General features: G+C 48.9%; 2 protein-coding genes across 4 annotated transcripts; one reads left to right on the top strand and one right to left on the bottom strand.

Annotated features, from left to right (window-relative positions):
• The first annotated feature begins 978 nt into the window (after positions 1–978).
• On the top strand, positions 979–3,144 carry Marchf9 (membrane associated ring-CH-type finger 9). The gene is made up of 3 exons (XM_015482671.2): positions 979–1,156; positions 1,837–2,029; positions 2,285–3,144. The coding sequence occupies exons 2-3, from the start codon at positions 1,999–2,001 to the stop codon at positions 2,617–2,619; spliced, it is 366 nt and encodes a 121-aa protein (XP_015338157.1). The 5' UTR covers positions 979–1,156; positions 1,837–1,998; the 3' UTR covers positions 2,620–3,144.
• LOC107140112 (25-hydroxyvitamin D-1 alpha hydroxylase, mitochondrial) lies at positions 2,496–11,851 on the bottom strand. Of its 3 annotated transcripts, XR_007348775.1 has the most exons (10): positions 10,502–11,851; positions 9,710–9,900; positions 9,024–9,226; positions 8,738–8,938; positions 8,480–8,652; positions 8,091–8,263; positions 7,838–7,916; positions 7,353–7,550; positions 6,787–7,017; positions 2,496–2,506 (listed from the first exon to the last, which is right to left on the bottom strand). XR_007348775.1 is itself a non-coding variant. In XM_015483082.2 (9 exons), the coding sequence occupies exons 1-9, from the start codon at positions 10,685–10,687 to the stop codon at positions 6,904–6,906; spliced, it is 1,518 nt and encodes a 505-aa protein (XP_015338568.1). In that variant the 5' UTR covers positions 10,688–11,851; the 3' UTR covers positions 5,998–6,903. The 3 variants fall into 3 exon arrangements, 2 of the variants coding, with proteins under 2 accessions (XP_015338568.1, XP_048662063.1); XM_015483082.2 differs by lacking the exon at positions 2,496–2,506 and having other exon boundaries at positions 5,998–7,017; XM_048806106.1 differs by lacking the exon at positions 2,496–2,506 and having other exon boundaries at positions 5,998–7,017; positions 8,738–8,851.
• Between the last annotated feature and the right edge of the window lie 48 nt (positions 11,852–11,899).

The following is an 11,899-nucleotide window of genomic DNA, read 5'->3' as shown; positions in this document are numbered from 1 at the left end:
GGGCTGTCCGCGGGGACCGTGAGCAGGGGGCGGGGCCTGAGGAGGCTGGGCGGGACCCAGGACTTGGGTGGGAATAGGGCGAGGTGGGGCAGCTGGCTGGAGATTCCTGGAGAGTGTGTTTGGGTTGGGGTGGCGGGGGTCCTTAGGAAGAGGTGGGGCTTTTTCCTGGGAGGGGTCATGATTCCTCTCTCCCATTAATGGGGACAGCATTGTCTCCTGCTCCCCTTAGCCAGGGTCGCCATTGACTGAAGGGACCTATGGAGAATGCATCTGTTCCCATCTTCAGGGGAGGGACCAAACTAAAACCCTGCCTCACTATTTCTCCCGCTGGGGCACTTTTCACTTCACATTCTGCAACTTTCTCATTCCAAAGAGCCGCCTTTGTTAAATTTTATGGACAAAGTTGTCCCGGGATAGTGCCAGAGGGTGTCTCTGTGTAATGAGAAATGATTCCTTGACTAAAGGGGAACATGCTTCACTCCCACCTTCAAGAGTTACCCTTGTGGAAATGAAGACCAATAATCCATTCTAGTCTCCATCAGATCTATGAAATGCTGTACTTTACAATGATAGGATGGGGGAAGGAAACCGTGGTTCAGAAACTCTCACCCTTCTGTCCGCATCCTAGGGCAAAGCCTTCCCTCTAGGAAATATTGAAAACTACCTTTTGCAAGTTCTAGGAAAAGAGAAGGACCAGTCTTATCCCCAAGCCCTATACCGCATTACTTTAGTATGGGAAGTGTTTCTTGAACTCTAACTTCCTTCTTTTCTGCTGCAGCGTTAGCCTTTTGCCCAGTGTTGGGTGAAAGACCTGACGGGTTTTTGTCCCCCCCCCCACTTTTGGGGATCAAACCTAGAGCCTCACACATATTAAATAAGCGCTCTACTACTGAGCTACCTCCCTAGTCCAGGTCTGAATTTAAGAGGTTTCCCTCAACAGGAGCACAGAATCAGGTGGGATGGTGATGACTGACAGGGCCTTTCCTCACACTTCCTCCAGGGGGAGCTCCTGAGCCCCTGCCGCTGTGACGGATCGGTGCGCTGCACTCACCAGCCCTGCCTCATCCGCTGGATCAGTGAGAGGGGCTCCTGGAGCTGTGAACTCTGCTACTTCAAGTACCAGGTCCTGGCGATCAGCACCAAGAACCCATTGCAGGTGAGGTGCAAAGAGGGGACTCAGAATGGGGGAAGGCCTTTCTGCTATAGGGATCAGGGAGCCTATTTTATCTCATTTACTCTTTTTTTCCAAAGACACTCCTCCCCACCATTATGGAAGTTTCCTGTCTGTAAATCCTTTATTCATTTATTCACAAAGACATTTATTGGGTGCCACTTGTATTCCAGACACTGCTTCAGGCACTGGGACAACAGAAAAGGAAAAGAAAGTTGATGATGATGATAATGATAGCAAATTCAGTGTTTTCTGTTTATCAAGTGTGATTATACATTAACTCTTTAATTCTTTTAAGCTTCATAATAATCCTATTAATTAGATACATTTTCCCCATTTTACAGATGAGAACCCTGATGCACAAAGGGATTTAAAAACTTGCATAAGGTTATTCAACCAGTAAGGGATAGAGTTAAGATTTGGAATTTATACCTAGATGTTTTGGCTTTAGAGCACTTGCCTGATTCTGCCTTTGTAAAATAAGACAGATAAATAGTGTCAGGTGAGTGTCACATTTTAGGTTTGATTACATCACAGAGAAGACAGATGTAAATCCTACCTAAAGGATGTAGAGAAGGCCCCTGAGCCTCCTCCTTTTCAGGATTGCCCATTACCCAGTACTCTGTCCCTTTCTGTGACCATTTGGAGTCTTTTCTCTTACACAGTGGCAGGCCATCTCCCTGACAGTCATCGAGAAAGTCCAGATTGCAGCCATAGTTCTGGGCTCGCTCTTCCTCGTCGCCAGCATCTCCTGGCTTATCTGGTCCTCACTCAGCCCTTCAGCCAAGTGGCAACGTCAAGATCTGCTCTTTCAGATCTGTTACGGCATGTACGGCTTCATGGATGTTGTCTGCATAGGTGAGGGCACCTCTCTCTCCCTTATGTGCTTAGCATCTTCCTTTTAGTCACTCACTTAACTTTCCTGTCTATCCCCTCAGTTTCATGGCTTTGTTTTCTGCCATTGGGGTCCTTAGAGGTATCCTGATATCCCTCCCTTCCCTGCTTCTTCAGGATCCTTTGCAGCTGTGTCATCTCACTCTGTTATGTGTGTTTTAAGGACCTTTGGCCTCCGTCTCAACAGCAGTTGATCCCAGATTTTTTATCCTTGTTCAGGCCTCATCGTTCATGAAGGCTCTTCTGTCTACCGAATCTTCAAGCGCTGGCAGGCAGTGAACCAGCAGTGGAAGGTGCTGAATTATGACAAGACAAAAGACATAGGAGGAGATGCAGGGGGAGGGACAGCAGGGAAGCCAGGCCCCAGGACCTCACGGACGGGCCCCCCCAATGGGGCTACCAGCCGTCCCCCAGCTGCCCAGCGCATGCGGACGCTCTTGCCTCAGCGCTGTGGTTATACAATCCTGCACCTCCTTGGACAGCTGCGGCCACCAGATGCCCGTTCCAGCTCCCATTCTGGTCGAGAAGTTGTCATGAGGGTCACCACCGTCTGATCTGGATTCCAAGAGCAGGGATCTTAAGTCAGTGCATCAGCCAGACACAAGCTCTCATGGCTGCTGGAGGAACCACCTGGACAAGGTGTTTGGGGCAGTGGCCCCCACCACTGAGGATCTTTGTGGGCAGCCTCAGGCTGGAGACATTGTCTGTTCTCTACTGCCCACTGAGTAGACACCTGGATGACATTCTAGCCACCATTGACAGCTCCTCATACTCATCCTGAGATGGTCAGTGGGCAGGTGGGGAGAGCAGCTTTTCTTCCCTGGAAAGAACCGTCTTTACCTCAGCTCCTAGGGCCTCCAGCCCCCCTCACCCCAGCTCCACCATGGTGACTTGGCAAAGGGGGACCAATGCCAGAAGAAAGGGGCTGTAGACCCCCATTCCCCATCCCTTGGCCACAGGGCATCTGGCAATAAGACTAGTATACATTGACCTCCCGTTCCCTGCATGAGGGCGGGGGACTTCCCCCTGCTCCATCCCCCATTGCATGGGGGAAGGGCATAAAGAATCATTTATATGCACGTGGAGACTCCTTTCTCATCTGGGGGTTTTCTGGAGGGCTGGGAGGCTTCTGTTCACATGTTGCAAATTCTAAATGCAGCAGTGGGTTCTGAGTTGAAGTTGTGACTCCCACTTGCTAGAGAATAAGTCACTTTGGCTGCTAGATGGCAGTGCTCAATGCTATCTAAGGAGGGTAGACCTGCCACCTTTAAGTTGTGTGATTTAGGAAAAAATCTCTAAGCTATAGTTTTCCTGTCTACCTCATAGAGTTGGAATGAGGATAAACGAGGGACAGGTTGGATGCCGTTGCAAAGAAAATCAACAATGGCATAAATATTTCTAGACTAGTTGATGGTTCATTTATTTCAAATAGTAACTGGTATAACAAATTCCAAAATGTGTTTTTCATCAGGAGTTGCACAGAACCTTGGAATTTTGTTTTGAGTGTTATAATAGATATGGAAACATGAGGGGTAGTAGACACTGCAAATGTGAAGGATGGTGGTTGTTTGTAAGAATAAGAACTCCTTGGGCCAAGGATGTAGTTCAGGGGTATAGCACTTGCTTGAGAACTCTTCAGACCCTCTCTCTGAACGTTAGAGCCTGGTGGTGGGGAAAGGTTGGAGATGTCCATCTTATTCTGGAGGTCATCTGAATTCTATTCTTCTCAGGTACTGTGCTTCCTCAGAAAAGTGGTATGAAGTGAATATGGACCCATGGAGGGAGTCCCCCCGACCTATTTTGATGGCAGTTCAGGATCACAGGTCTGATCCTGGTTTGCCCAGTTAGTAGTATTAAGTGGAAGGTATTGTTCTTGGAGGCAGAAGCATAGAGAGGGCTCTATGGGAAATTTGGGTTCCATCCCCAGCACTGAAAAAGAAAATGGGTCAATCCAAAGCCTGGTACCCTTCTCCTGAGGCCTGGGGGTTGTGTATTATATGAATGATGGTGTCTTTCAAGTGAACCATTCATCAACATTAAAATAATTCCCTCTTATTATTGCTAAAGTCAGATCCAGAGGCCTTTCTTATTATTGGTCCTTCTCTTAGGGAAGATTCTGTGCTTCCTCCTCACTTGGGGTGTTTTGGAGAAAATTATTCTCTTCTAAAGGCCCACATATCCTTGGGCAAGAAACCTTGATCCTCTCCAGAAAGGGTCCCGGGTGCTGTCCATGGTGCTGGGATACAGATGCACTTGGAAGTATAGGAATCAAAGCTGAACTGGGGTCTGATTCACCTTGGAATGTGGAAGCATATCACTTCCAAGTTCTGAGGAGATCAGAACAGAGAGAGAACTGAGGCCAATCCCTCCATCTTTCAGTGGGAAGCTTTCCCTAGGGATATATCCCTCTATGCCTCCACCTGAGGGAACAGAGGGCCAAACTTTATAGATAGACTATTCACAGAAGAGCTGGTGGGGGCTACATGGGAGCTAGAAATCAGAGTGACTACTAATACTCATACTGGCCAGTAGGGCTCAGTGCCATACATGGAACTTCTGTGCAGAGCCTGAGCTATATAGAAACTTAGACACATCCAGTAATAATAGGCATGCTTACACAATCTCCATTTCCACCCTGGGTCCTATAGCTGGGCACAGTGACAGTATTTTTCCCTCTCCTTCAGCACCAATGAAGGTCTGTAGATGGGGGTTGGGACCCTTCAGCACCAATGAAGGTCTGTAGATGGGGGTTGGGACCAGGTCAATGTGGTGTCCTCTCCTTCCCTTTTTCTAACTTAAAGAGATCCTTTTCCAGGAAAAAGGTCATGAGCACTGCTGTCCTCTTCGATTGTTCATTCCTTCTTACCTGTGAAAGAGTATGGGTAGGTAGAAGTCTTATCACTGATTCCAGGGCAAAAGCCCAATAGTAGGCTGGGCTTTATTAAAGCTTAACTGTGCTAAAAATCAGGTCATTTTAGGTTTAAGTTGGGTTTGGTGATAAGGGAATACAAGTGGAGACTTGAGTGTTAAGTAGAGAAGGGAGTTGAGAGGAGGGGTCTCTTGGGTCTTTGCACAAGGCATTGGGCATACCATGCCCTTCCGTAGATCTTGCATGATTTGTTCCCTTCATAGAAGGTCCGATGGTTAATGGAGTTTCTGTGGTCAGGGAGCCATGTCTAAGATGGGGCAGAGGAAGTGCAGAGGAGAAAGACATGTGAAATGAAATTTCACCAACACCCAAGTAATTGGAATTGGGGGAAGGACAGGAGAAAGGGGCAAGCCCTAACAAGGGAAGGGTAATTTGGAATGCAGAGGAGCTGCATAGGGTGTTGAGAGTTTTATCTGGATGGAAGATGAGTTAACCTGCACACATTACAAGAGGAGTACTGTGTCCAGCCTCTCGGGGGCCAGAATGCTGACTAAGAAACTAGCTCCTTCTGCCCATTCCAGTGTTCCTACTGCAGTGCCCCGGGCTTCTGGCCACTCTCCCACTCAACTTTCATGCTGTCAGACTCCCCATTTCCCTTCCTATGACCCTCTTTCTCTGAAGCAAACTATCTTGTAGTAATTTGTTTCCAGAGAGGGCAGAGTAGTTGTTCTAGGATATCCTTCAATTCTGGCAGTTCAGGTTCCAAAAGACTTCTCTCACCAAAGAGTCAGCTGCCTCTGCCTAGCTCCCCAACCCATTTTAAACTCAGCTCCTACAATTACTTTTCACTACCACCCCCTTGACCTCTTACTGAAAGCAAGACTAGACTTGGCTGTTCCCACTGCAGACAGAAACATGTCAGGCTTTGGATCGCAAACCACTCTTCCAGGGACCCAGACCTCCCATTGCTTTGGCAGTCATTCCTGGGATCTGAAAATCCAAGGAAGGAGATGGGGATCAGGGTCTTGCAGGAAGTGAGAGTAAGAGAAGATTAAGTCAAAAGTCAAGGATAAAACATTTGGATTCTTTTATTCGAAAACTTAAGAATATTAAAAATGTTCAATATAAAAAATAAAACAAGACTGGCCCAAAGATATCTCTGCCTGGAAATTAAGTGATGACCAGAGAGGCTGGGCATGGTAGTGTACACCTGTATTACCAGCTACTTGGGAGGCTGAGGCAGGAGGATCATGAGTTCAAGGCCAGCATGGGCAGCATAGTAAGACACTGTTTCAAAGAAAAAGAAGAAAAAGTGACTAGAGAGCCAAGATTTTTTTTTTTTTAAATCATCAACCAGTCTAGGGCAGATTCATCTTCTTGGGGCAAGATGAAGGAAGGAAGAGGGGTAGACATAGCCTGGTAAGCTGTTTATCCCTTCTCTACATGGTCCAGTTTCAATATGAGAATGTGTGTTTTGTCACCTAATCAGATAGGTCCTGATATGGAATATGAAGACCAAATAAAGTCTCATCTGTCTCTCTTGAAGAGCTCACATATTTAAAGGGAGACCAACGAGGTACAGAGCAGATGCACAATTTCTTTGCTCATGCTGTGAGAAATGCTTAGCCAGCAGCATCAGTGAGCACTGTGGAAGCACCAAAAGAGCAGTAGTTGAATCCTATCTCAGGCCACCCAGATTACCTGTTAAAATCTGAGTTAGCTCTGAAGGATTTGTATATGACCAGAAAAAGAGCCAAGCAAGTGGAGGGACCGTGGTTGGCTCAGGACCTACTGAGATAGGTCAAGTGCATACTTCACACATGGGTCAGGGCTGCCTCCTGCACTTTGCTACGATCATTATATTCAGCTTAGTTAGGCCTTGTCTGGGAACAGGTGTATCTCTTGATCTTCTGCCCAAAAAATCCCTATGATGAAAGAAATTGTGTTGATGACAGCCTCTTTCAAAGGACTATCTGTCCACAAACTGTAGGTTGATGCTTCTTTCGGGCACCAGGACAGTCCGGGTCATGGGTCTGACAGGAGGAGCACCTGGCTCAGGCAGCACCTCAAAATGGGTCAAGATCTGGAAAGGGAAGAAGAAGGCTATCACCATGGGTGAGAGGGAATCTATAATGGGAGGATTAACTGGCAAAGGGCTTTATTAGTGTTAGAATAGTTGGGGTGGCATCTGTGGACAGTAGGGGCCTTCTTGGTCAGTGAGGGTAAGGGATTATAGAAGGCAAAAAGACAGTCCAAATATCCTTGCTTATACTTCAGACCTATAATGGCATTGCCATATTTTCAAGGATTAGGTCTGCCAGGTTTTACATGTTTTCCTATGCTCATCATATGACAAGAGCTCACAGTTTAGAGGGGTTGAATTTCTCAGTCTGGGTACATAAGCTCTCTAACACTTACCTGGGCCAAAGCCATTTGAAGCTCAAGCTCAGCCAAGCGTCTCCCCATGCAGCTGCGCTTGCCAAAGCCAAAGGGAAGAGATGCAAATGGGTGGGGGGCTGGGCCCTCCCCCAGCCAGCGAGCTGGGCGAAAACTGTTTGGCTCTGGAAACTGGGCAGGATCCCTTGAAGTGGCGTAGTGACACAGAGAGACCAGCGTCTGGTGGGAGTGGAATCAAACTTGTCAGTTTGGTCTCAGAAGCAAAGAGTTGGGTAGAGTGGGGATAGTTATGAAAAAGAAAATCTATGGACTGGGATAAAGTCAGGTTCTGGTTGACAGAGAAGTTTTCTGGGACTACTTTTGGAATTATTTCTCTGCTGCCCCATTGTACTCAAGAGAAAGGAATTCAGATCAAGGGGAAGGTTTGAAGGGTGTCTGAGAACAGGACTGGGGCCCAAGATAGTAAGGAGTGGCTCAGAAAAAGGGGCTTCATAGACTATACTCACATTTTTGGGGATAATGTAGTCACCCACATGAATGTCTTTGTCTGGAACACGGGAATTTCCAGGTACTACAGGGTACAGTCTAGGTTGCCGAGCAAAAGATAGGGAAAAGCAAGATGAGGCTAGGGGAGATAGCCTCTTTCTCATTGCCTCCAACTTCCAAACCCAATTTTGGCCAGCCATAGAATACCATTTTTCTCCTTTCTCCCTGCTTCCCCAGCCTTTCCTCTAGTTCTTCTTCTCCTCCCCCCCTCACCTTAGTACTTCCTTGACCACAGCTTTCAGCAGGGGGAGCTGGGACAGAACTGTGGCTTGCGGGTGGGCACAGGAGCCTGGGCCCAGGGTAGCTGTGATCTCAGAATGGAGTGCCTTCTGGACTTCAGGATGCCGGGAGAGCTCATAGAGAGCCCAGGAGAGTGTGTTGGACACCTGAAGGGGCAGGAGAGAGCATCTTAGGTGTTACATATGGGGCCTAGTAGAGGCAGCAGAATATGAAGCAGTCTGGGGCCAAGGATGTGCTAAATCAAGGGATTAGTTGAGCCCCTTCGTGACCATAGGGGATTCCCTGAAACAGAAAAGTGGCACCAGAGATTGGGGAGGATAAACTCCGGAAGTGGGTCTCTCAGGGTAGAGGGTGAACCTCACCGTGTCCACTCCAGCCAGTAGCAGCTCTGTCACATTCCCCAGGATGGACTGGGCAGACACTTTCTCCCGGAAAAGGAAGTAGGTCAGGTGTGCCCCAGATGGCATGTTCTTTTCAGGGTTTCCCTGGTTCATCGTGGCTACCTCGGCCTCTTGCCGCTCCACGAGCTGCTGGGCTACATGGGGAAAAGACACCCTGATGCCTCACTACCTCTGAGAAGTTGTACTTTTCCCCATTCCCAACCCTCTTCTGTGCCTTACCAAACGCAAACATCTGGTCCCAGTCTCGGCAGAGGCGGGCCCAAGGTCCCGGCACTAGGCGATGCAGCCAGCTGGGCATCGCCATGGTTAACAGCGTAGACACAAACACCGAGCCTACCGCGCGGATGAAAGTCTCGGTATCCGGGGGCACTTCAGCCTCCAGGCAGCCCAGGCGAGAACCCAGTAGCACCGCGGCTATGCCTGGCCAGGAGGGGGCGCTGTAAGGGCACTGGGAGATCGCCCGGGTGTCTCCCACACCTACCCGTAATTTTGTTTTGGCACTCACCTTCCAGTCCAAACTTGTAAAACTCTCCCGCCACATCCCGAACCAGGGCGGGCGGCCCGGTGCCACGTCCCCTCTGGCGCCTTAGTCGTCGCACAAGATCACAGACCACTTTGTCCAGGGTTTCGGCATAGCTAGCAGCCGCTTGAGGCCGGAGGAGAAGCGGCGCCAAGAGACTACGGAGCTTCTGCCATTCTTCACCTTCCCTGCAGGGGTGCAGAGAGAGGGCGCACAAGGGAGGTGGGGATATCTGAAGATGGCTTGACTGGGGTGGCCAAGTATTGTGTCTCCTCCTTCCAGATAAAAAAAAAGCTACCCCTGCCTGTGCCCATCTTCCATGTTTCTACCTTCTTTACTCATTTTCTGCCCGCCCCTCCTCCGGGGGCGGGGAGGACTGAGTTCCCGGGTAACCTGAGCAAAATAATCTTACATTCTATCCAGATTCTGTACCCTCGCCTTTTCCGGCTGTTACCTCGGTTCCCAGGATTCTGGTCTCTAAGTATAAGGAAGTGAGTGGAATCGAGGGCAGGGTTCAACCTGAGTTTGGGATGGAACAGACTGGAGAACCCCGAGATGCTGGAAGGTTGCAAGAAACAGCGGAGCTTTCTCTAAGCCTCTGCATATATTGGGTTGCAACTCACTAGGACTCGCTGTCAGGAGTATGAGCTTTGAGGGCAGAGAGGACTCACGCGGTAAGTAGTCCGCAAGCCCTCTGGTGGCGGCGACGGTGCTCCGCCCAGGACGAGAAGCTGCAACGCTCTGGCCGAGGACCCTCTTGTCTCAGGAGCTGCTCGACGAGTGCAGGGGAGGCCAAATACACTGTGCGCAGGGTCCCGAATCTGGCCAGCCACATGGGGCCGAAGCGCGCAGCGCCCTGCACCTGGGAAAACCCATGCAGCAGACACTAGGATACCCTGGACGGGCACTGAGTTTGGCTTGTGCCAATGCCAAGGGCACTTAACTAGGCTTGGGACCCACGAGCTTCTTGAGTGCCCAGCTAAGTATATGGCCCCAATGCTTGAAACTCCTTCTCTACCGTCTTGGAAAGTTTGAATGTGGTGGACCAAACGGAGGAATTTTGTGTCATGCAGACATTCAGGACCTCTTTTTGGTCATCTGGGCAAAACCAAGGAGAAATCCCTAAAGCTTCCCCCACCTGAGCTGTCTATCTCAGAAAGAGTCCCTAGCGAATGAAAGTGAACGCGTAGATTTACAGCCAAATGTGCACGGAGGATCCCCAGCACTACCTTTCCGGCATTCTTATCTTACAGGGTCAGGAAACGTTTGTACAGAGAGAAAGCTCTGAGGGCAACCCCTTGATTCTGCACTCGAAATACCTTCCCCGACCCCAGTCCCATCGAGCCTTTTTTTTTTTTTAAATAATTCATGGGCATCCATTCTCACCAACTATGTTCCGTCCTTGCTGGCGTTATCAAAGCCAGTTCCCGCAGCCCCAGGAACAGAGACTTGTCCCTTCCTACCTGCAGTTCGTGTAGTCTCGACAGTCCCCCTTTGCAGAAAAGTTCAGCTAAGAAGGCAGGCACAGAGGGGCCAGGGATGTCCGCCAAGCTCCGGGGCGTTGACTTGGAGCCTCCTGAGGCGCCCAACTCAGGAGCCCAGCGGACGCGATGGAACACTCCGGAGGTGAACTTGAGGGTTTGGGTCATGGTGCAGTTCAGAGAACCCGAGAAAGAGAGCCCTTCTCTGGCGCATTTGGACTACTTGCCTGAACCCCTATTTAAGCCCTGACAAGGCAGTGACAACACCCCTTCTCAGAGCTTCTTAGCCAATCCCTTGTTCCTGAGTGGTCTATGTTCAAGATTAGCACTCAAGATCAGTAAGCAGGTCTGGGATTAATTTTGTGGCTTTTTTTGGATCTCAAGCTGCAATGACCCTTGTGGGAGGGGAGGCCTGTCTCAGTTTCTCCTTGGTCGTTAGTGCCCTAATCCAACAGCTAAAGGTCTTTTCTGGGGAAAGGTTATTTAGTATTTATTTAGATTACAGGAGACAACCTTGGGGGTAATTCCCACTTCCCCAGGGAACCAAGCCCCTATTGAGCCATCATTAGGAATTCCTCAACCTCCAGCTTCTCCATAAAGGAAAAGAAGGCTGTAACTGTCCCCACATTTTTGCCTTGTTGGGGTGCATGTTCTCTGTGCAGATGAGCAGGATTTTCCTGCACTAGCCAAGTCTACCTTTCCCATTGTATCATACTCATACTAGGCAGGTGGGTTAATGAGTTAAAATGGCTTCAGGCACCTTATCTGTTTCTTCAGGAGGGGTCTCTTAGGTCAGTAAGTGCTCTCTTTCTACCCATGGGAATCTGGAGTTTGAGGAACAGAAATGAAAGAACTTTTTGCAAAGTAGAAAAGTTTGGAAATTCTCTGGACTGTTGGATGAGCAAGGGGTGAGTGCATGCTCCGAATTGCTAGCGGACTCAGTCTCCTTTTGAGTAGCTGTCTGGTCAATTGCTCCTTTCCACTTTTAGCTTTAAAATTCTCCATAGTTTAGGGCTGGAATTGTGGCTCAATGGTAGAGCACTTGCCTAGTATGTGTGAGGCACCGGGTTTGATCCTCAGCACCACATATAAATAAACGAATAAAATAAAGATCCATCAACATCTATTTTTTTTTTTTTTAAGAGAATTCTCCATAGTTTAGATCTCTGCTCCTTACATCTCACTCCCCTCACTATCCGTGTCTGGCACTGTGTCAGCCAGCTCTGAAGTTCTGGAATCAAAGGTTTACATGGAAAAAGAGAGGGTCTCCACCCCCTCACCACCAGGGATTCTCCAGAGACAGCAACAATAAAGGGAGCAGAGATTGCCCCAGTCAAGTCTTAGGCAGGGAGAAGATGAGAGGAGGCTCCTGATACACCC

The sequence above is a fragment of the Marmota marmota genome, unplaced genomic scaffold, assembly GCF_001458135.2.
Source record: "Marmota marmota marmota unplaced genomic scaffold, marMar, whole genome shotgun sequence".
NCBI lineage: Eukaryota > Metazoa > Chordata > Mammalia > Rodentia > Sciuridae > Marmota > Marmota marmota.
Note: the sequence above shows the minus strand (reverse complement) of the source record. Positions and strands in the feature narration are given on the sequence as shown.

Excerpts from the sequence above, each read along its gene's own strand:
- Marchf9 (XM_015482671.2), top strand. The coding sequence starts at position 1,999 with ATGTACGGCTTCATGGATGTTGTCTGCATAG. Across the intron at positions 2,030-2,284 it reads CATGGATGTTGTCTGCATAG|GCCTCATCGTTCATGAAGGC; the intron begins GTGAGGGCACCT and ends ATCCTTGTTCAG.
- LOC107140112 (XM_015483082.2), bottom strand. The coding sequence starts at position 10,687 with ATGACCCAAACCCTCAAGTTCACCTCCGGAGTGTTCCATCGCGTCCGC. Across the intron at positions 9,901-10,501 it reads CGAGACTACACGAACTGCAG|GTGCAGGGCGCTGCGCGCTT; the intron begins GTAGGAAGGGAC and ends GGGTTTTCCCAG. Across the intron at positions 7,551-7,837 it reads ACTACATTATCCCCAAAAAT|ACGCTGGTCTCTCTGTGTCA; the intron begins GTGAGTATAGTC and ends CACTCCCACCAG.